General features: G+C 42.1%; 1 protein-coding gene across 1 annotated transcript in view; it reads left to right on the top strand.

The window, feature by feature from the left end:
* Positions 1-23,693, top strand: part of col5a2b (collagen, type V, alpha 2b) — a 279,221-nt gene that overhangs the window by 207,744 nt on the left and 47,784 nt on the right. Inside the window, exons 27-39 of the mRNA XM_078228547.1 lie at positions 3,856-3,954; positions 4,543-4,596; positions 4,713-4,766; positions 6,477-6,530; positions 7,286-7,339; positions 14,449-14,493; positions 14,583-14,681; positions 15,802-15,909; positions 16,010-16,063; positions 17,576-17,629; positions 18,935-18,988; positions 22,801-22,854; positions 23,488-23,595. Coding sequence (XP_078084673.1) covers positions 3,856-3,954; positions 4,543-4,596; positions 4,713-4,766; positions 6,477-6,530; positions 7,286-7,339; positions 14,449-14,493; positions 14,583-14,681; positions 15,802-15,909; positions 16,010-16,063; positions 17,576-17,629; positions 18,935-18,988; positions 22,801-22,854; positions 23,488-23,595 — 891 coding nt within the window. The remainder of the gene's footprint in view (positions 1-3,855; positions 3,955-4,542; positions 4,597-4,712; positions 4,767-6,476; positions 6,531-7,285; positions 7,340-14,448; positions 14,494-14,582; positions 14,682-15,801; positions 15,910-16,009; positions 16,064-17,575; positions 17,630-18,934; positions 18,989-22,800; positions 22,855-23,487; positions 23,596-23,693) is intronic.

Here is a 23,693-nt window from a genome sequence, read left to right as displayed (position 1 = left end):
CAAATTAAATCCACGCCAGTATATTTAACTTCAAGTGTTTATTATAATTCTGGTTGAACAATCTTAAATTGAAATTAATACATTCAATCAACCATATTCACACCTTCATGCAACTTAGAAATAGATTCCTGTAATGAGTTACAAATTCAAAGTTCCACATTTTATGTGATATTCCCAAATCACGAGACTAATCAACGTAAGCACAGTTTACAATCAGCTTGAAAATGAAAAAGAACATGACTGATGCATTGCGCAAGTAATGCATAAAGTTATAGAATAAAAGTGTTAGAGCAACCAACTAACAAACTCCAATCTACATCTGTGGGAAAAAGCATTCATTAAAAATGTTTCCAATATCAAATGCAAACCCATCGTGAGTTAAATGGCGTTGGATCTGTTAACAGTATCGTGGGTGGCCCTGACACCAAAGAGAAATATAACACCAACAATTTCTTTTAAGACAGACTTTCATTTGCAAGTCAAAGGAAGTTGACACGTTCACTCGCACCCTCAAGAACTTATAACAGACTGCATTTCCCTTCTTAAAATAAAAACAGAACATGTTGAAAACACTTGTATTTCTTTCTCACTGCACTGCTGTGGCTTTTTTTTAACTGGTTTATCTTTTTCCTAACCTTTGTTACATGTCAACTGTCCTGTACAGGCTTTTCTCTTATGGAACTCATATACAATGTTGGTATGTTGAGAAAGGCCCGATGTTAACTCTTGTCGATATTATTTCCATGTTCTCCTGCACAATCTCTTTTCTTTCTGTGATGAACAATCTCATCTTTGTCCCCTTTCTACGTAATTCCATCATTATTTGTCCTCACATTGAGCTTTTCACGGTCCTCCACAGTAACTGGCACACACAGCCCTAGTCTACTATTATATTCATGGGTTGATAGGTGGCAAGTGACATTCATGCCACACAATATAATGACCATCTCCAACAAAACAGAATCTATCTACCTCCTCCTAATATGCTAGGCATTCCCATCACTGGAATCCCACAATTAATATCCCAGAGGTTACCAATGACCAGAAATTTAATTGGACCAGCCATATAAATACAGTGCTCACATCAGAAGCTGGAAATTCTCTCGAGGACTCCTGATTCCCCAAACCCTGTCCACCAGTCACAGAAGGCACAAGTCAAATGTAATAGAATACTTTCCGCTTGTTTAGATTAATGCAGCTCCGACAACACTGAAGAAGCTTGGCACCACTGGAGTCAGCTCAATCTCAGCACCCCATCCACCATCTTAAACATTCACTCCCTCCATCACTGGCGAAGATGGCAGTAGTGTCTACTATCTACACAGTGCATTGCAGCAACTCATCAAGGCTCCTAAAATTCATACACAGACTTTCACCAAGACTGACAATCCATATTTTGTTTTGCTGCATGCATCAGAAGAACCGACACGCCATTTTTCTTCTTCTCTTGGATTTTTCTTGGTAACTCATGAAAGCTTTGTGACTGCTTCCAAATGGAGTAATATTCCTGGGCTTTAAAGCTTTACATTGTTGAATGCGACTCTCAGTTTATATGTAATGACATGAACTCACCAGTGTTATTCAATTTTTTCCCTGGGATGTCTTGAGATTTATTGCCATCGTCACTTGCATAATCGGCAGGGTGGCATAGTGGTTAGCGCTGCTGCCTCACAGCGCCAGGGACCCCGGATTGGGTCACTGTCTGTGTAGAGTCTATATGTTCTCCCCTTGTCTGCGTGGGTTTCCTCCGGGTGCTCCAATTTCCTCCCACAGTCCGAAAGACATGCTGGTTAGGTGCATTGGCCATGCTAAATTCTCCCTCAGTGTACCTGAACAGGCGCCGGAGTGTAGTGACTAGGGGATTTCCACAGTAACTCCATTGCAGTGTTAATATAAGCCTACTTGTGACACTAATAAATAAACTTTAAACATTTGATATAACTGTTGAGATATACATGCGTGGTAAATACACTTGGTTATCAGTGGGGTGCTGGCTGCCATGAAATCATATTCCAGCAATAATCACTGCCTTTAATACAGGAGGAAAAAATAGTCTTTTCTCAGGTTAAGATGAGTTGGTTAGGCACCTTCTGCTTGATAAAGTTATTTGGATCGGTTCTGACGCCATTTGAGACGAGAAACTTGATGAAATACATATATTACAACAACAATCAGTAAGTTCTGAGTCTAATGGTATGCTCTTCAGGTTATTTTCTGAAGTATTCTCTGCTAAGTTTGATATTTGTAGAGAAGTTACAGTAAATATAAGCCTGGATTTTGAGGTAGTAATGATGGTGAAACTGTCGTTGTTCACTGCTATTACTCCTCTGAAATTAACGGCAATTTCTGGAGTCCTCAGTAAATGTGGAAATTTAGACATTGCCATTTTTGATTCTATGTTCCTCCATAAATTGTGCTGTTGAAGTCCCCATGGACTGTAAGCAAATAGAAATCACTGAACTGACGACAACTTGCCCTGATGCATGATTAGTATCAGTGCAAAAAAACATTCAAAAACTTACATCTTGTTGAATGAGGTGTTGCTGGGTTTTAATGGTGTACTAAGGATCTCTGACCCTGAAAAATTTAATCTTGTCGCATACCACATTTCTTCCTTTTACCTTGTCTTCATTTTGAAGTTTTTCACTGTTTCAAGGTTATTCTTTCATCCCTTTTTGCAGTGTAGAATCATGTTTTCAATTTTTAAAATCATATTAATATGCTACCTGCTTTCAAATAGAAAGAAAATGAATTATTTTATTGGGAATGCCCACACTTTCATGATCCATTCTCGCTACGCTCAGTTGACATCCTGTATATTCAATGGATGATCAGTTTGCAGGGTTAGACAGAATATTGTAAGATTTAGAACTACTTTAGAGGTTCTAAGGCAGAATATTTGGGGCTATGGAGATTGAGCAGTAGAGCAGGGCTAATTAAACAGTTTTATTAAATAGTGAGTGAAGACCATCAGATATAGGAGCAGAATTAGGCCATTCGGCCGATCGAGTCTGCTCAGCCATTCAATCATGACTGATAAGTTTTTCAACACCATTCTCCTGCCTTTTCCTCGTAACCTTTGATCCCCTTACCAATCAAGAACCTATCTATCTCTGTCTTAAATATACTCAATGACCTGGCCCCCACAGCCTTCTGTGGCAATGAATTTCATAGATTCACCACCCTCTGGTTGAAGAAATTCCTCCTCATCTCGGTTCGAAAGGGCCATCCCTTTTTTCTAAGGCTGTGCTCTTGGATCCTAGTCTTGCCTACTAATGGAAACATCTTCTCTGTGTCCACTCTATCCAGGCCTTTCAGTAAATTACAATGAGATCCCCTCCCTCATCCTTCTAAACTCCATCGAGTAACGACCCAGAGTCCTCAAACGCTCCTCATATGTTAAGCTTTTCATCCTGAGATCATTCTCGTGAACCTCCTCTGGATTCTGACGGCCCCACAACTACTGGTGACAATAAAAAAAAGTGTCTTTTTGGGCTGTAAGATTTTATGAGATTGATTTTTGAATGAAATATTGTGACCCACATTATCCACAACAAATCGGACAATATTGTTAACAAATTAGAGTCATAGAGAGTCATACAGGTTTACAGCATGGAAGCAGGCCCTTTGGCCCAACTTGTCCATGCCACCCTTTTTTTTAAACCCCTAAGCTATTCCCAATTGCCCGCATTTGGCCCATATATAGACCCATTTATATACATAAATTCTAAAGATCTTATCCAACATGTTCTTGTTTATCATGATACTGATTCCAATTGTGCAGAGCACATGCCATTTATGAGATAGCTTCACAATCAGTGCGTTTCTTACTTGTTCCATTGTTCCTATTACCAGGGTCCTCCAGGTGAGGAAGGACGTCCAGGCTCACTGGGACCAATAGGACTAAGAGGCTCACCTGGTTCCATGGGTTTAGTGGGACCAAGGGGTAACAGTGTAAGTAAAACATTTTATTATTTCATGCGGGTTATGTTGGCATGAAACATCACAAAGTTACATGATTGAATTTCACACCAGTCAGTCATTAGTCATTAGCAAGATAAATGTGTGGGGTTAAGGGAATAGGACCTGGGTGGGATGTGGTCGGTACAGACTCAATGGCCGAATGGCCTCCTCTGTACTATAGGGATTCTATGATTAACTTTAATGAGTGAAAATCCAAAAGTCTCGTGATGGCCTATTTTGCACTGTGCTAATGGGGAGCTTGTTGTGTGTGTCAGGACATGTCGCTTCCCATTTCCAATCAATTAATATCAGCTAGCTCATGAAGAAAAAAGCACAATTATGATCAATCCTGTTAAATAAGTTGGCAATTATGTAAACATTAAGTGGAAACCTGTAATGCACTTCTAGTTTTGAATCTTTAACATGGGGTAATAACAATTGCAGAAAACGAAGCCCAGGAACAAAAATTGAACCACTTGTATACCTGTGCAGTGATGCAATGATGGCAACATTCTGCTACTACAGTTGTGCTTTGTCTAATTTGTGAGTTCTATTAATATCCTTGTACTTTTACTATAGGGCGATCCTGGTAAGACAGGTGAGAAAGGTCCTTCTGGTGCCTCAGGTCAGCGGGTAAGTAATATATTCTTAATGATTTACAGAATATGCTCACAAAGTGCTACCATAAAGGTGTTAAAGTACTGGCCATTCATTTTTGCATTCTGTTTCTTTTTCCATTCTCATATTAGGGTACACCTGGCAAAGATGGGGAAGCTGGACCTCAAGGTCATATTGGGCCAACGGTAAGTATACATCTTTGCAAGGGATTGTACATCCATGTACCTTTAATGCAAATACTGGGTAGATATCAAGTTTGCTTCATAACAGAAATCAGTCATTACTCTTCACAAAATCAAAGCTGTAGTTCTCTTGCCAATATAATAGGACAATAAAAAACTGAAAATAATTTATAATTCTCTTTGTTTTAAACTAATGAATGCAATGACTTTCTTTTCAATGCTGCTTTAAGAGTAGATATTGTAATTTTCTTCGGAATGATATATGCTATTAGTACATGATGTTTATTGTTGTCCTCTTAGGACCTTACAAAATAAGTAATAGGATATGAATTTTTCTGATGAGATGTTTATTTTTAATAAATATATACAAAATCTTGTTGTTCAAACATTCGATGAAACCAAATAGGATCTATTTTACCAAAAGTATACATTTTTCTTAATGCCATAAACTCTTAATGTTTGTAAGAATGACATGCAGTCCAATTTCAGGAATACTGGGGGCGATTCTCCCAGCCCACTGCACTGCTCGAGTAGCAGAGTTGGCCACGAGATATCAGTGGTTGTTGTTTTGCGGGATTCCCGCTGGGCATCACGGCCTCCGCGCTTCTCCCAGGCAAAGATTTCTGACGTAATCGGCTCTGCGCTGGAAATCGGCATGGAGCTGATTATCATATGGAACTGTCATGGCAATTGTTATTTCCAAATGATTAGCGGGCTCGGGATGGAATTCTCCCGGCCCTCCAGTGCCTCCCCGCCTCCTTCCAGGAGTGGTTTCCTCCAGCGGGCTTTACAACTGCTCCCTACTAATGGGGAACAGGCAGCCTGACCCCACAGGGAGGAAGAGAGACTATTGAGGCTCCCCTGGGAGGTCAGGGGTAAGGGGGGTGCTCCTTGGACCATGTCAGCCTGGCACCCTCGCATTGTCCTAGGGGCACTTTGGCACTATCCACCGGGTACTGGCAATGCTAAGGGGGCGGGGCCAGAGGGGTCAGGGCTGCTGGGGGAGGGGCGTCGGAGCTGATCATCATTGGGGGAGTACGATTGGGACTGTCAGGGTTGAGATCAGGGCTGGCCGGGTGATGGCGGGCAGACATCGGAGCTGGTCATCAGGATCAGGGGGTTGGTGGGTGTCGCGAATGTCCAAGGGTGGGGGATGAGAAAGGGGCTGGCCCTTGGAGGTCCGGGAGGCCAGTGATCAGGGGGCGGGGAGGTCAGAAGGCCAGCGATGGGGGTTTGTGGGTTTGGCCAGCGATTGGTCTGGCCAGCAATCTGGAGGCTGGCAATGTGGGCGGGGGAACGCACTGAGCATGTGCCGATCTCAGCACTGACAGATTGGCGCATGTGCAGTGGCCCGCTCAGCACTCTGCTGCCTGTCTCTCGGATGAGAATAGGCCCCACCCCCTACTTTTCAGAGGAAATCCCCCGAGGGCACTCTGTGATGCACCGAGTGTCAGAGATTCATTCTGGAAATCACGCTGAAGAAAACCAGTCGGATTTTCTCTCATTTTCCTGCACATTGGGGACTTTGAATTTTTTTGGGAGAATCCTGGCCATTATATTTACAAACAGCTTTTCCACCTTTAGAGGAAATATCTGTGTGCTATTCGTAGCGAAATTGTTGATATCCTTTCAAAGGAAGCATGTGACCCATTATAAATAGTACAGCAAAGTCAATCATCCCTTCTGATGTGTTTTTGTTGTTACTTTTCTCAGGGTCAAGCTGGAGATAGAGGAGAACAAGGCCCTCCTGGTCCACCAGGATTCCAGGTATGCAGAAGGAATCCACTCTGTTAGCATTTCATTGTATAATTGTAGGGTCCTTCACTAAATGCTTAAAATGTGTAAAATAGTATCTAAAACATAATAGCCCTACAAATTGACCAGGCCTATCTTTGCAATCTCTAAATCTTGTCAGCTGTGGCTCGGTTGGTCACACTGTCACCACTGACAGAAGGTTGTGGGAATAAGTTCTACTCTCGGAGCTTTGTACAACAAGCTAGGTGGACACTCCCGTGCAGTACTGAGGGAGTGTCACATGGTCAGTGATGCTATTTTATCAGATGGGACATTAAATTAAGGTCTCTCAGATGGATGTTAAAGATCCCATGGCGCTATTCAAAGTAGAGCAAGAGTGTTTTTCCCAGTGTCCCTCACTCCAGATCACTACAATAGATTATCTGGTCATCGCTGTTAGTGAGATCTTGCTGTGCACAAATTGGCTGCCATGTTTCCTACATTACAAAAGTCACTGGTCTTCAAATAAGTCCTTCATTGGTTGTAAAGAGCTTTAGAATGTTTGATAGTCATGAAAGGTGCTATATAAATGCAAATCTTTCCTTCCATCTTGCTCAGAAAATATCAACTAACTCATTGCAGATGTTTAACCTTTCAGTGTAAGAATCTGTTACCAAACAAGTATTTGCTTAACAGAGGGTGAAAAAATGTTGATTATTAAATATGTTTAATGAAATCCATTGGCAGTGATAACCGAATTGCACTAACTGTGATTTTAACTTACACAGGGTTTGCCTGGACCTCCGGGTCCTCCTGGTGAATCTGGCAAGCCTGGCAATGAGGTAAGATAAGATCTGATTCAAAATGATCAAAGAAAATCATCCATATTCTCTTTGTTTGATATATCAATACATCCAGGGCTCTACATGATCTGCAATGCTTACTGGCACAGTCCCATGGGCGTGCCCTCTTGAGAGGAGTGCCCACACAGGCGTACCTGTTTGCACCAGAAGGAGCTGTGTGTGTGCAATCCTGGTGTCACATAGTCCTATTGGCTAGTGACATTCCACATCCTCGATCCATTGAATAGATTTGTGTATCACTCCACAATGAACAAGTTCTGTCATTTAAAATGCACTTTGCACCAATGCTACTTAAAGGGCCAGGCACTCAACTTGCACAGGTAAGGTGATTTTGAAGAACATCTTGCTGTTGCAAAGCATCTGGAGGCACTCTAGAGTGTTTTTGAAGGTTTTTTTGGTGAGCATTCTGGGAGAATCATCGCAGTCACCTTGACTGTATAGTGGATAGAGGGAGAACTCCTGTAGAGATAAACAGGAGGAGAAACATCCAGCAGAGGCAGCAGAGAGACTTCACTGAGGAGGAAGAACTGGTGTCAAGGAACCGTTAAGGCTGTGACACTACATTAGTGTTTCCCTCCCTCCCTCCTCCTCTAACCAAATAAAAAAAGCATTGTGAGGAGGACAAGCAGGGTAAAAATAAAATGTGGTCTTGCCCTGCTGCAGAGCAGAAGACACAAGGGAAAGAGCTGATTGGTAAGTAGAAAGGTCGGGTAAGTATTTAATCATTTTATTACTTGTAGTCTCAGAGATAATTTCTGTGGTTTATAGTTTGTAAAGATTATATTTGGTAATAACAAGGAGCAGGAAAGAAGGGCTTTAGAGAATTGGATATAATCTGAAACAAAACATCTTTCAAAAGTTTAATCTAAAGGGGTAAGACATGACAGGAGAGCTCCAAGTTGTGGTGTGCTCTTGGTGCTCCATGTGGGAGGCCGGAAATGTTTCAGTGTTCCAGTGCCCACGGCCAGCATGTGTGCAGATCTCCAGCTGCAGCTCCTGGAAGCCTGCATTTCGGAGCTGGAGCGGTGGCTGGGGACATTGTGGAGCATCAACGAGTCAGAGAGTATCATGGATAGCAGATATAGAGAGGTGGTCACACTGCAGGCTCGGACTTCACAGGCAGAGCAACAGAGCTAGACAGGCAGTGCAGGAGCCTCCTGTGGCTATTCCACTGTCCAAAACAGATATACCAGTTTGGATACTGTTGAGGGGAATAGCCTTTCAGGGGAAAACAGCAACAGCCAAATCTGTTTCACCACAGTTTGTTCTGCTGCAGAGAGGTGGAGTGAAAAGTGTAGCAATTATAGGGGATTCAATTGTAAGGGGAATGGACAGGCATTTCTGTAGCTGCAAATTAGACTCCAGGCTGGTATGTTGCCTCCCTTGTGCTAGGGTCAAGGATGTCTCAGAGTAGCTGCAGGATATTCTGAAGGGGGAGAGTGAACAGCCAGTGGTCATAGTACATGTTGGTACAAACAACATAGGTTAAAAAAAAGGGATGAGGTCCTAAAAGCAGAATATAGGGAGCAAGTTGAAAAGTAGGACCTCAAATGTAGTGATCTCAGGATTACTACCTGTGCCACGTGCTAGTCAGAGTAGAAACAGCAGGATACATAGGATGAATTTGTGGCTGAAAAGATGGTGTGAGGGGGATGGATTCAGATTCCTAGGGCATTGGGACCAGTTCTGGGGGAGGTGGGACCTGTACAAACTGGAGGAGTTACACCTGGGCAGGATTGAGGCTGATGTCCTTGTGGGGGTACTTGCTAGAGTGGTTGGATTAATGTTTAAACTAATATGGCAGGAGGATGGGAATCTTTGCAAGGATTCAGAGCAGGGTGAATTAAGAACAAGAGGAAAAGACAGTAGGAGAATAAGGAAAATGATAGGCAGAGAAGTCAAAGGCCAGAGTCAAATAAGGACCGAGTAAAAAATAGTAGGAAAGGGAAAATAAATGTTAAAAATGCTCACTTTAAGGTTTTGTACCTGAATGCTTAGAGCATTCGAACCAAAATGGATAAATTAGTTGCACAGATAGGTGTAAAGGGGAACTAAACATTGAGGGCTATTCAATGTTTAGGAAGGACAGACAAAAAGGAAAAGGTGGTGGAGTTGCATTGTTGATTAAAATTGATATTGATACAATAATGAGGAAAGATATTAGCATAGATGATGTGGAATCTGTATGGATCAAGTTAAGAAACAACAAGGGGTAAAATACATTGGTGGAGGTGGTATGGAGACTTACAAACTAGTGGCAATGTTGGGAAAAGCATTAGACAGGAAATCAGGGATGCATGTGTTAAAGGAACACCTGTGATTATGGGCAATTTAAATCTGCATATAGATTGGAAGAGTCAGATTAGCCACAATACAACAGATGAGCAATTTCTGGAGTGCAAATAAGATGGGTTTTCTGGAGCAATACATTGAGGAACCAACAAGGGAACAGGCTTCTTGGATTGGGTGTTGAGCAATGAGAAAGAATTAGTTGGCAATCTAGTTGTGAGAGACATAGACCGGGATTTTACAACCTTGCTCAGACGAGGCTCGTAAAATCTTGTCCGAGGCCAACGGAAAATTCTGTTCTGCGAGCCCCACCCGCCCCGATTCAGAGGCCATAGGATCAAATTCAAGGAAAAAGCATATAAATTGACAAGAAAAAGCAATAGGCTTGAGGATTGGGAGCAGTTTAAAATTCAGCAAAGGAGGACTAAGGGATTGATTAAGATGAGAAAAATAGAGTATGAAAGTAAACTATCGGGGAACATAAAAAAGTGACTGTAAAAGTTTCTATAGGTGTAAGTGTAAAGAGAAAAAGATGGACAAAAATGAATGTAGGCCCCTTACAGTCAGAATTGGAAGAATTCATGATGGGGAATAAAGAAACAGCTGAGGAATTAAATGTGTACTTTGCTTCAGTCGTCACAAAGGAAGACATGAATAATGGACCAGAAGTTCTGAGAGAAACAAGTTTTATTGAGGAGCTGAAGGAAATCAGCATTAGTAGAGAAATGGTTTTGGGGAAATTGATGAGATTGAAGGTGGATAAATCTCCAGGTCCTGATAATCTTCATCCCAGAGTACTTAAAGAAGTGGCCCTGGAAATAGTAGATCCATTGGTGGTTATTTTCCAAAATTCTTTGGATTCTGGAGTGATTCCTACAGATTGGAGGGTAGCGAATGTAAGCCCGCTATTCAAAAAGGGAGGTAAGAGAGAAAACAAGGAACTATTAAAAAGTGAGCCTAACATTACTACGGGAGAAGTTGCTAGAATGCATTATCAAGGGTTTCATAACTCAACATTTGGAAGGCAGTGGTACAATCAGACAAAGTCAGCATGGATTTACAAAAGGGAAATCATGCTTGACAAATCTATTTGAATTCTTTGAGGATGTAACTAGTAGAGTTGACCAAGGAGAACCAGTGGATGCAATTTATTTAGACTTTCAGAAGGCTTTTGACAAGTAACAGACTATTATGTCAGGTGAAAGCACATGGGAATGCAAGTAATATGGATAGAATGGATAGATATGGATAGATGGATAGAAAGCTGGTTAGCAGATAGGAAGCAAAGAGTTGGCATAAATGGGTCATTTTCTAATTGGCAATCAGTGACTAGTGGGGTTCCGCAGGGATCTGTGCTAGGACCCCAACTGTTCAGATTACATATATCAGAGGGAACTGAATATATTATCTCCAAATTTGCAGATGATACAAAATTGGGTGGGAGGGTGAGCTATGAGAAGAATGCAGAGATGCTTCAGCATGATGTGGACAAGCTGAGTTTGTGAGCATATGAATGGCAGATGCAGTATAATGTGGATAAATGTGAAGTTATCCACTTTGGTAGCAATAATAGGAAGACAGATTATTACTTGAATGGGTGTAAATTGAGAGAGGTGGATACTCAGTGAGACCTTGGTGTCCTCGTGCATCAGTCGCTGAAAGTAAGCACGCAGGTAAAGAAGGCAAATGGTTTGTTGGCCTTCATAGCGAGAGGATTTGAGTATTGGGATAGGGCATTTTGCTGAAATTGTATAGGGTGTTGGTTAGGTCACACCTGGAGTATTGTGTGCAGTTTTGGTGTCCTTGTCTGAGGAAGGATGTTCTTGCTATAGAGGGAGTACAGCAAAGTTTTATCAGGCTGATCCCTGGAATGACAGGTCTGTCATATGAGGAGAGACGAAATCGGTTAGGATTATATTCACTGGAGTTTAGAAGAGTGAGAGGGGATCTCATAAAAACTTATAAAATTCTAACAGGGTTAAACAGGGTAGACTCAGAAAGAATGTTTCCAATGGTGGAGACCAGAACTAGGGGTGATAATTTGAGGGTAAGGGGTAAACCTTTTAGAACTGAGGTGAGGAGAAATATCTTCTCCCAGAGGGTGGTGAATGTGTGGAATTCACCACCACAGAAAGTAGTTGAGGCCACAGTGTTGTCTGATTTCAAGAAGAAATTAGATATGGCTCTTGGGGCTAAAGGGATCAAGGGATATGGGGGGAAGGGGGATCAGGGATATTGAATTCACTGATCAACCATGATTAAAATAAATGGCGGAGCAGGCTCGAAGGGCCGAATGGCCTACTCCTGCTTCAAGTTTCTATGTTTCTATATTTAATGAATTACATCAGAAAAGAAACCATGAAAGTGGCTTAAATAATTTCAGAACTGCTCTAATGCACAGGAGCTAAATTAGATTCAGATGCAACTTCGAGCAATACTAGAAACCGACAAACTAACATTTCCACTTGAGACCCCGAGTATAATTCTGACCTATGTGGCCCTGTGGAATATGGGAAGATCCAGGTTGAACGCTACTTTATACTCAGTGTCAATGTTCAAGTACAGTTGCATCATTGCAGCTCACTTTGGAAGCATTGTATTCTACTCCCCACAATGGGATATGAAATTTATGAATGGCGCTGATAGAAACTTCTTTATTGGCCGAAGCCAATTAGACTTCACACTGTCATCGCTTGGGGTTAGGTCTGAGCAAGAAGTGCCTTTTTCTTCAATTTCAAGAATGTATATTCACAGGCAGCGCGGTGGCACCGTGGTTAGCACTGCTGCCTCACAGTGCCAGGGACTGGGGGTCAATACTGGCCTCGGATAACTGTCTGTGTAGAGTTTGTACAATCTCCTTGCGTCTTCATGGGTTCCCTCCGGGTGTTCCAGTTTCCTCCCACAGACCAAAGATGTGCAGATTAGTTTGATTGGCCATGCTAAATTGCCTCTTAGTGTCAGGGAGATTAGCAGGGTAGATAAGTGGGGTTACGGGGATAGGGCCGAAACAGCTTGATATGGGTCCTGCTCTGCCGAAGACCGCAAGAAACTACAAAAGGTAATGAATCCATCATGCAAACCAGCCACCCGTCCATTGACTCTGTCTACACTTCCCACTGCCTCGTAAAAGCAGCCAGCATAATTAAGGACCCCACTCACCCTGGACATACTCTCTTCCATCTTCTTCTGTCAGGAAAAAGATACAAAAGCCTGAGGTCACGTATCAACCGACTCAAGAACAGCTTCTTCCCTGCTGCCATCAGACATTTGAATGGACCTACCTTGCATTAAGTTGCTCTTTCTCTACACTCTAGCTATGATTGTAACACTACATTCTGCACTCTCTCCTTTCCTTCTCAATAAATGGTATGCTTTGACTGTATAGCGTGCAAGAAACAATACTTTTCACTGTATGCTAATACATGTGACAACAATAAATCAAATCAAATCAAAAGGGCCTGGGTGGGATTGTGTTCAGTGCAGGTTCGATGGGCTGAATGGCCTCTTTCTGCACTGTAGGGATTCTATGATTCTATGATATTCACATCAAGATTTCAATTATATGATTACAGGATGAACATATTATACACTTCGGGTAGTTGTCATGTCTATGCTGGTAAAAGGCAATTGAAAATGTTTGTGCGTTCTTAATGTCTGTGTTCGGTTGTGATGAGCAAATGAATGAGTAGCAATTTGCTTTATATAGCAGGAACATGAGTACATTGAGTTTATTAATAGAATTCCTCAAAAATTATCAGATAGAAAAATGTCTACAGACAAAAGCATAATTCATGGACAGACTCTAAATTTTGTGATTAAGGAACAAAAGTCCAACCCTTGTTCCATTTTCTCTCAGAAAGGGAAAACCTTTCTGTTTTCTTGATTGAGATATTTTAAAATATAAAAAAAAACAACTTAAAAATAACTCAGGAATGTCTTGGATAGTGACCAATAAAGTGAATGAATAATAAATAATTTCAACATTCCGAGTGAGCCAGCAAAAGGTAAAATGGTCTATATTTAATATGTACAAATCCTCTTCTGGCCATTAAGGAATAATGTAATGGGAAAAGCAAATATCCTGCAGGTCGGTAAAATATTCTCTCTGATACACGACAAATTACAAAAAAAACATCTTGAGGGCACAAGTCAGGAGTGGGATGGAATGAATCCCATTTGCCTGGATAAGTGCAGCTCTAACGACAATCAAGAAACTCAACGCCATCCAGGACGTCACCGGATCCTGGGCATCCACTTAATTGGTGCTCCATCCACCACCACCTTAAACAGCCCCTCCCTGCACCACCGATGCACAGTGGCAGCAGTGTGTACCATCTACAAGATGCACTGCAGCAACTCTCCATGGCTCCTTCGACGAAGACCACAATCGGCAAGTTCCACTCCAAGTCATTCACCATCCTGACTTGGAACCATGTAGTTGTTCCCACATGATCACTGCATCAAAATCCTTGGATCCTCTTCATAACAGCAGTGTACATGTAGCTACACCAAATGGACTGCAGTAGTTCAAAATGGTGACTCAACACCACCTTCTTGAGGGCAATTAGGGATGGGCAATAAATACTGGTCTAGCGAGCAATACCCACAATCCCATAAACAAATAACAAAATACATGATTTCTGGTCTTAAAAGAAACATGAGCAATTTCAAGCTGCAGTTCTGAAAGTCTAAGGGGTAAAATATTTTGTTTGATTTTACAGAGAAGAATAATATTAGAAAATGGTACGTTGTAAACGCAAAATTTTGATACCCTTTTGTCTGATTTTATCTCTTGACAGGGCATCCCAGGTGACCTTGGTCCATTAGGCCAGTTAGGTCCAAGAGTAAGTACAATTGCAGCTTACTGTAAAACGTGTAGGAAGTGATTTGCGGTAACAGTGCACGGCTAATATTTTACAATGAATCATTGTAGGGTGAACGTGGAATTCCAGGAGAGCGCGGCTTGCCTGGCCCTCCAGGTCTTCAAGGACCAAGAGGTATTCCGGGTGCTGCTGGCAAAGATGGAGCTAAGGTATCGTTAAACATTGATTACATCAGCCAACTTTCACTCATCTTCTCGCTCTGACTGTACAACATCTGTGACTGCATTTGGAATAATAATTAATTGGATGGGAAGCGATTTGGGATATTCAGGGATATGGGAGAGTTCAGTATAAAGAACAAAGAACAGTACAGCACACGAACAGGCCATATGGCCCACCAAGCCTGCGCCGACACATAACACCTTTCTAAACTAAAGACTTTTTGCCTCTTTGCGGTCTGTATCTCTTTATTTCCTGCCTATTCATGAATCTGTCAAGATGCCTCTTAAACATTGCTATTGTATCTGCTTCTACCACCTCCTCTGGTAGCACATTCCAGGCACTTACCACTCTCTGTATAAAAAACTTGCCTCTCACTTTCCCCCTTTTACCTTAAACCTATGTCCCGAGTAATTGACATTTCCACTCTGGGAAAAGGTCTCCGACTATCCATTCTATCCATGCCTCTCATAAATGCAGGTTTTCCTCTTAACTTCCTCCACTCCTTTTAAGATAACTGTAACTTATACCAGAGATGCCACCGATATTACTAATCCTTCGTATCCCACCCAACTGCTCCGTCTGATTCCAGTGAACGATTTGCACGAGGCATCAATAACTGAGCTCAATCCTCTCCTACTTGATGTTAATATACCCAACCTTACCACTATAGTTACTAGAGAAAGTTTCCTGAAACCTGGAATCCTTGCTGATATTTATTTTCCAGTCTGAGTCCAGGGATGCTGAGGCCCATTGTTGAACCCCTACCTTGCCTCAGCTGAGATGAAACAATTCAAAACAGACCAAGACTTAAACCTTTCCCTTTGTAGTCAGCACCACTACGAGCTGTGTCTTGACTCACAGTGGAATTGGAAATCGCTATCTTACTTGTCATGAGCTAATTTTAATTTGAAGGGGATTATTACACTGGTCTCAAGATGACACGATGGCAAAATAGGCAGTAAATCTTTAATGTGAACCATAAAAATTCTGTCAAATAATTGTTAAGTAACTACTCTGTTAACTGACTTGTAAACAATTACTCCAAAAGTTATTCTAATATCCTAACAATCGGCACCTCATTTTGGTGATTGTTTCCATGATTTGTAGGGTCTTCCTGGACCTACAGGTAATCTTGGCGATCTAGGTCCTCCAGGTCTTCAGGGAATGCCAGGGGAACGAGGAGCTTCTGGACCTTCAGGTCCTAAGGGAGAAAGAGTAAGTAAGCAATCTCTCACATTGAATGTATGCATGCATATTTAATTCAAATTATTTGGTGCCTAGTTCCTGTCTCATTGCTTCTCTTCTCATCTGACAGGGTATTGCAGGTGAAAAAGGATCTGAAGGCAGTATGGGTAATGAAGGTGCTCGAGTAAGTAAACTCTTCATTTTACTTTTCATTTATTTTTAAAACTAATTCAAGGATGTTAGCAGTTACCTACTCATCACCCCAACTGAATTGTGAACATCTGTACAAAAAGGAGTATAATGAAATGTATTAATAAAGCAGATAGGTTTTGAGGCCAGGGTTGTGGTGGTGGGAGGGTGACAGGATCATGCCAAAGGCCACCTCACCACTGTAAACAGGACTCTTCCTTACAGCCACTGCGATCATTTCTGCTTGCTCCTTCCTAAGCTGCGACTTGCAACTGGTGGCAGGACATGAGCCCTTTGTAGTCAGCACCACAATGAGCTGTGTCTTGACTCACTGTGGAATTAGGACTCACCGCATTGGTCTCAAGATGACACGATGGCAAAATAGATAATAAGGCTGGAATTTTACCATCCCGCCCACCACAGGAATCAGAGCGGGTGAAGGGCAGATAATGGGAAGGTCTGTTGACATCAGGCAGGATTTTATGGTTTTGGGATGAGCGAGGTCATAAAACCCCGCCCTAAATCTTTAATGGAGAGCATAAAAAGTCTATCTAGCAATCCAATTAAGTTGTTAAGTGGCTACTCTATTAATTGATTTGCAAGCAATTACACCAGAAGTTAAAACAGGTCCAGGCAGCTGGCGACCAAGGGGGTCGTCCAATCCAACTATCTGCCTCTCTCCCTAGGCTACGTTTGCAGCCCAGGTGACCCTGGAGAGGAGCATGCAGAACCCACGTGCACCATCGAGGCCTTTCGTGCCCATTGGGCTCTGCAGGGACTGGAGTGTTTTATTGACCTCTTTAATCACATTTTGGTTTGATGTTTTAAGTTTCCTTTATGCTTTGTCTTTTGTTTTGGACAGTTCCCTTCTTTTTGGGAGCTGCCCTTCTTGTTTTGTCCCTGAGTTTGATTGATTTAGTTCACTTGTTTGGCACAAGAAGAAATGGACGAGAAATGATTCTATTATCAATCAGCCTTTCATTTTGGTGATTGTGTTCATGATTGTAGAGTCCTCAGTGCATTTTCCTTCACTCTGCTTTTGAGAATGCTGCATCCTAGGAGTCATCGTGTGGAGGCTAGATGATGGAGAAATGGACCGACGGATACATTGATATTGAGACAAAGTAATGTAGAAGGACATTCATATGAAGTGTAAATACTCAGATCGATTGAGCTGAATGGCCTCATTCTATGTTATAAATGTCCGTGTAACCCTGAGGTGCCCCCACAAGGAAGAAGCAGTTTATCCTCCCACAGTTGAACCCAGACTGTGCAATGAAAAAGGCATCCTACCATTGAATTTGGCAGAACAAATGAGAAATCTTTACAACTGCGTTTTCCTGAAAATCCCCATGCCACTTTCTCCACCGCTCCCCTTTCTTCCCGAGTTCAAGTAAATATTGAGACCTATGTTGCTACGAAGTCTGCTCCAATGCCTCGTTGGTTGTTATCCACTATAATATCAAATGGTATTACTTATGGTATGACTTATTCTTCTTTCCCACAGGGTCTGCCTGGCCCTTCTGGTCCACCTGGTATTGCTGGTCCTGCAGGGGATAAGGTAATTAATAATCAAAGCCACTTTGTGTAAAATACTATATAAATTGCACCATCTCATGATCATTTCTGGTACAAATTGAGTAGTCTAGTGTAAGACACTTAAATAGGGAGCCTCACTCCCCTCTAAGGTCTGGACCCCACACTAGGTATCAATGACACAACACAAACTTTGTGTACAAATTTCCGCTTCATGTGGAAAGCCTTTACTAACCTATCGAGCGATGGTATATACTTATAACACTCGCTGCTTACTAAAACATGTGACCAGGAACTCATCCCTGGGTGCTCAGTCCGCTGAATGAAGTCTTCCACATGACTTCCCGTGTATGATCAAGTCACGTTTCCCAGGCTGCAGTGACAATGTCCTTGTGGGCTGTGCCTTTATACCTCTTTCTGACTCTGATCCCTCCACATATAAGGGAATATCTCGAATCGGGTCATCCGATTCGGTTTCAGTGCCTTATCAATTGCATCATGCTTGTGTAAGATCACCTGCATGTAGCCATTTCCTGCTCTTGGTTTGGTAGGGCTGAGTGTTCCCAGGTCCATGGCAGAAATGGATGTCATATCTGCATCTTGGTAAAGCACGAAGAGCGCCATTGACACATGCTCAGAGAAGCCATTGTTTATGAGAACTGTTGTGGACTGAGTGTCTGATGGTGTAATTAGTTTGGGTCACCACCTTAATGAAGAAGGTCTTGTGCCACAGTGGGCAGTGTCTCTGTCTCGAAGCTTCAGGCTCGGGTTCTACCTCAGGACATGATGGTTAAGGAGGATGTAAGACTCAGTCAAACAGGTTGAGTATCAACCTGCAAATTCCTTCCAGCACACGCCAATGGCAGGTGATAAGAGCTAGATAGACTCCTGGTGAGGCATGCTTGATGCACAGTGACATCCCTCAAGCTATAAGCCTTTGGAGACAGGCTAGTGACCTGTTCCAGGATAAGCCTTGCTATGGGAAGAGATGGAAGTCTGCCCTATGCACCACTCGGTGGTGGAAAGAAAAACAACAACAACCACTTCAATGACATGCCAGTGTATGTGTCCCTGTTCAGTTAAAATTATCTTTTATTTTTTTAATATGTCCAATATGAACCCCAGAATTCTCCCTTTGTCCTGATGTCCTCCAGACTCCATGTTCCTACCTCAAGGTGAGCTACACACACTGGTCCACACGACAACTAGTTACATTTGACTAACAAACAGAAACACAAGAGATATTAAAAATGCCTGACTAGGCCTGACTATTGAATTTATTGTATTTTCATCTTATTTATGGTAACTATTTCTTTTAAACACAATGTAGGGTGAACCTGGCTCTATTGGACCTCCTGGCCCTCTGGGTTCCCGCGGATCTCCAGTAAGTGAAATGTATAAATGTAAAATGTTTCAGAAAAAAGTGCAGTGGGTTGGAATATTACCTTGTTCAACACTGGGATCTGATTTCGAATATTTTTAATCATTAGCTAAAGTCCACAAGGAAACAGAGGCAGCTCTCCCCATTAGAGAGAAACAACTAGTTATATGTATTATAAGTGTGGGACAAACTGAGGAAGCAGGCCGCTATGACGTACCACTATTTTGGCCATCCAAACTAAGCCTAGAAGGATGGATTAAAAATCTCTCTTCTTCCTCTGGTGGGTATTTAGTCTTCCAGTGAACCCTATCATTAATGGTGTGGAGATGCCGGCGTTGGACCGGGGTGGGCACAGTAAGAAGTCTCACAACACCAGGTTAAAGTCCAACAGTTTTATTTGGTAGCACGAGCTTTCGGAGTGCTGCATTAATCATTAATGGGGTATGAGCACACATCACCGATATGCCCCCAAAATCCTGACACTAACCAATTCTGTAAACTTACTGAGAGGCCCGATATTAAATGCATGAAAACATTTGTTGAAATATTGAAAGATGATTTGTTCTAATAGCTGTGTGTAGTAATCTTTTAAAATATATTTTGGTGTAACCGCACATATGTAACACAGAGGGTAGCATGGTGCCACAGTGGTTAGCACTGCTGCCTCACAGTGCCAGGGACCTGGGTTAGATTCCCAGCTTGGGTCACTGCCTATGTGGAGTCTGCATGTTCTCCTCGTGTCTGCGTGGGTTTCCTCCGGGTGCTCCGGTTTCCTCCCACAGTGTGAAAGACGTGCTGGTTAGGTGCATTGGCCATGCTAAATTCTCCCTTAGTGTACCCGAACAAGCACCACAGTGTGGCGATTGGGGAATTTCACAGTCACTTCATTGCAGTGTTAATGTAAGCACGAATAAATAAACTTTTTAAAGCAGCAGAGGAAAGAACATGTAAAAGGAAGACATAATGACAATGAAGCCCTGCTAATCCCGGATATAAAACATACATAATATAATATATATATATATATAACTTGTCAAGAATTGGGTAAAATGTTTTGTAGAAGAGGCTTGTTGAAGAATTGGAATTCAATTTCAGAGTTGAAAGTATGTTTTCTGGATTTTGAGTTCCCACCAAGGCCAAGAAATTAATTCATGGGATATGGACATTACTGGCTGGGCCAGCATTTATAAGCCATCCCTAATTGCCTTTGAACTGAACTGTTTGCTAGGCCATTTCAGAGGGCACATGGGGGTCAACCACATTGCTGTAGATCTGGAGTCACATATAGGCCAGATCAGGTAAGGAGGGCAGATTTCTTTCCCTAAATGACATTAATGAACCAGATGGGTTTTATGACAATTGACAATGGTTTCATCGTTCTCATTAAGACTTTTAATTCTAGATTTTAATTCAATTCAGATTTCACCAGGTCCCCAGAACATTACCCTGGGTCTCCAAATTACCAGTCCAGTGACAATACAACTCCACCACTACCCCACAGAGAATGGAGATGGGAAGGCAGTAAAAGCAGTGCCACCAGTCTGAGTACTAGTTCCCCTACACATCCTGATCCTGGGCAATTTTCTGGGAGGTAGGATGGAGGGGAGAAGGTCGGCAGGGCTTCTGCCTGGATGTGGCGGATAGCTGATTAAACTGAATTAACACCACCTAAAGCCAATTGTAGGAGGCTGTTAAATCTCTGAGTACTGAGGTGTCTCCTGAAGAACTACTCCACAGTCAGGTGTCAGAGAACACAGATCTTTATTCAGTCCACTCGCTGCACACTCCAAACGTTGACTGCCTGCTCAGGGCAGTTCCCAACTAGCTCATCTTACATGCCAGATCACTTGACCAATTCTCTTGGGGCTAAAGGGATATGGGGGGAAAGGGAGGGATCAGGATATTCAATTCGATGATCAGCCAAATTCAACCAAAATGAATGGTGGAGCAGGCTTAAAGGGCCGAATATTCTGCTCCTGCTTTTAGTCTTTATGTTTCTATTCCCTTAAAGAAGCTATGCCCCAACATACATAATAGAGGCTTACTGACATTTCCCAGTTAGCCTTCAGTTTGTTAGAGGTGACTGGGACTAGGAAGTGCCCTCCCTGCAGCAGAGCAGGAGATGAGCATAACAGGCAGGTTTAGATGCTTTCCCTGCCTCCCTGGGTGTAGCTAAATTTTAGAGGGCTTCTGGAACCTACTCCTCCACTCAGAATCCCCCAATGGTGGCTCAGCTGCGAAGGCTATTTTTTTGTTTTAAATTTTAAAAGGTTGGAGAAAGGGTGTCCCCATTTTGAAGCATTTTCTCCCTCACTTTTCTTGAATGGCATCCTTTTGCTGCTTTCAAACTGTGAGGCCCCGGACTGGCTCTCTAACCTCAGGAACCAACCTGTCGTGCCCAATTGGATAGCACACTCACCTTCTGGTCATCAATTGGCCACTGCGGGAAAATCACAAGGAGTGACAATTTCTCTCAGTGCAGGTTTCTGACCCGTATCTGAGCCTGACAGATATCCCGGGCATTGAAACCTTCTGGAAATCCCAGCCCTCCAGATCAAATTTGAGTCCAGCCCCATAATTCTACAACACCTAATAATAGGGGTGGCACAGTGGTTAGCACTGTTGCCTCACAGCGCCAGGGACTTGGGTTCAATTCCTTGCTTGGGTCACTATCTGTGTGGACTTTGCACATTCTCCCTGTGTCTGCATGGGTTTCCTCCGGGTGCTCCTGTTTCCTCCCACAGTATGAAAGACGTGCTGGTTAGGCGCACTGGCCATGCTAAATTCTCCTTTAGTGTATCCAAACAGGTGCCGGAATGTGGCGACTAGGGGATTTTCACAGTAACTTCATTGCAGTGTTAATGTAAGCCTACTTGTGACACGAATAAATAAACTTAAACTTAACTTAATTTTTAGCTGCTCTATCACTACCCAAAATGCAGACAATTTACTTACCTTGGTTGGTTATGGCTGCCCTCTTAATCTCAGCAGATTGGTTTAGTTACCATGAGCTTCAATGCTGCACTGAACAATCATGAAGTTTAAACAGGAAATTTATATTGTCACAAGTAGGTACTTATTTTGCACTGTGCAGTGTGACACCGTGGCATAGTTAGTAGAAGAAACAAACATATATTTTACATTTTACAATATTGAGATTTATAATGAGTGATTATTAAGAAGTTATATACATTTCCAAGATTTGAAGCTTTGGTATGTTCATATCTTGCCGATATTTGAATCGGGGAGATTATGGCAAATGATTCGATGTCCAAAGATGTGCAGGTCAGGTGGATTGACCATGCTAAATTGCCCCTTAGTATCGGGGGACTAGCCAGGGTAAATGCATGGGATTATGAGGATAGGGCCTGGGTGTGATTGTGGTTGGTGCAGACTCGATGGGCTAAATGGCCTCCTTCTGCACTGTAGGGATTTTATGACTCTATGATTCAAATATCCATGGATCCTTGACCAAATAGGAAATTGGGACTGAGAAGAAAAGACAGATGAAACTCTTTTCAAACAAATAAGTTGTGGAGAGGCTGTTAGCAAAGGCCTTTGAAGTGGAAAGTGAAAATGAGCTCAAGAGGCAAATCGACCAAGTTCTAAAGAAACCAATAAATATGGTAAGGACCGGTAGATCTCAGAATTGTTCAAGTAATAACTGGGTGCAATTCTTGTACTTAAAACTCAATAAAATGTGTGTTAGAATAGCACAAACTTTAGGATCAGGAAAAGGTTATGTAGTAGACCCTTATAAATCTCGAATCATTCTGTGAAGTTTTGCGATAGTGAATTCCATCATTCTTTTTCAGGGTTCTCGTGGTGAGACTGGTCCCACTGGTGCTGTTGGATTTTCTGGACCACCTGTAAGTTTCCTGTGACTGAAAAGTTCACTTTAAATAACATACTTTCTTTAAGATACTTTTCTAAAGACAGTTGCATTTGTGAAACAAGTAACACATCAATCACTTTTATTCAGTTGAACTTGTTGTATGGGTGCGCAGTGACAAAAACAAATGGAAAACGTGACCGTTGATATTGTGAACATCAGTAACAGCGTGCGCTCATTCATTTATACCTCATGCTATAGGGATGAACAACACAAAACTGTGGAATGGCCAGAGTGTGCTTTTATCAAACAAGATATCCTAGCCTATATAGTAATGAGTGGATTGGGATGTCGAACCAAATAGTAGGATAGTCTCAATTCTTGCTTTTCCCTGTTATGTATTCAGCTTGTACCACTAGTAAACCCATATATTAAGGATTTGTTAAACATGAAAATTGGGAGAAAATCTAATTGGGAAACTGTGCTCATATTGGAGAGCGATTGTAATTCAATAAATGGAAACATTATCCGACCCTACTGCTTGGAAAACTATAACTCTGGTATGAGTATAATTACATTTTGAAAAATGTATAACTTATGCATAAGGTAATCTTGTTCTCTACCTTCTAACATAGCTCCCCACTAAACCACCTGATTTCATTTGAAACAGGGCACTGATGGACAGCCTGGAGGTAAAGGTGAAACTGGTGAGCCTGGTCAGAAAGGTGATGCTGGATCTCCAGGACCTCAAGGACTAGCAGGATCCCCTGGTCCACCAGTAAGGAAGTTACTAAAGCACTTTCTAGCATGAAATGATTAATTAGTAGTTTTTTATGATTATGGATAACGTACTGTTCAACTTATCATTTTCCCAAT

This window comes from Mustelus asterias, chromosome 14, assembly GCF_964213995.1.
Source record: "Mustelus asterias chromosome 14, sMusAst1.hap1.1, whole genome shotgun sequence".
In the NCBI taxonomy this organism is placed as follows: Eukaryota; Metazoa; Chordata; class Chondrichthyes; order Carcharhiniformes; family Triakidae; genus Mustelus; species Mustelus asterias.
This window is presented reverse-complemented; position numbering and strand designations above follow the sequence as displayed.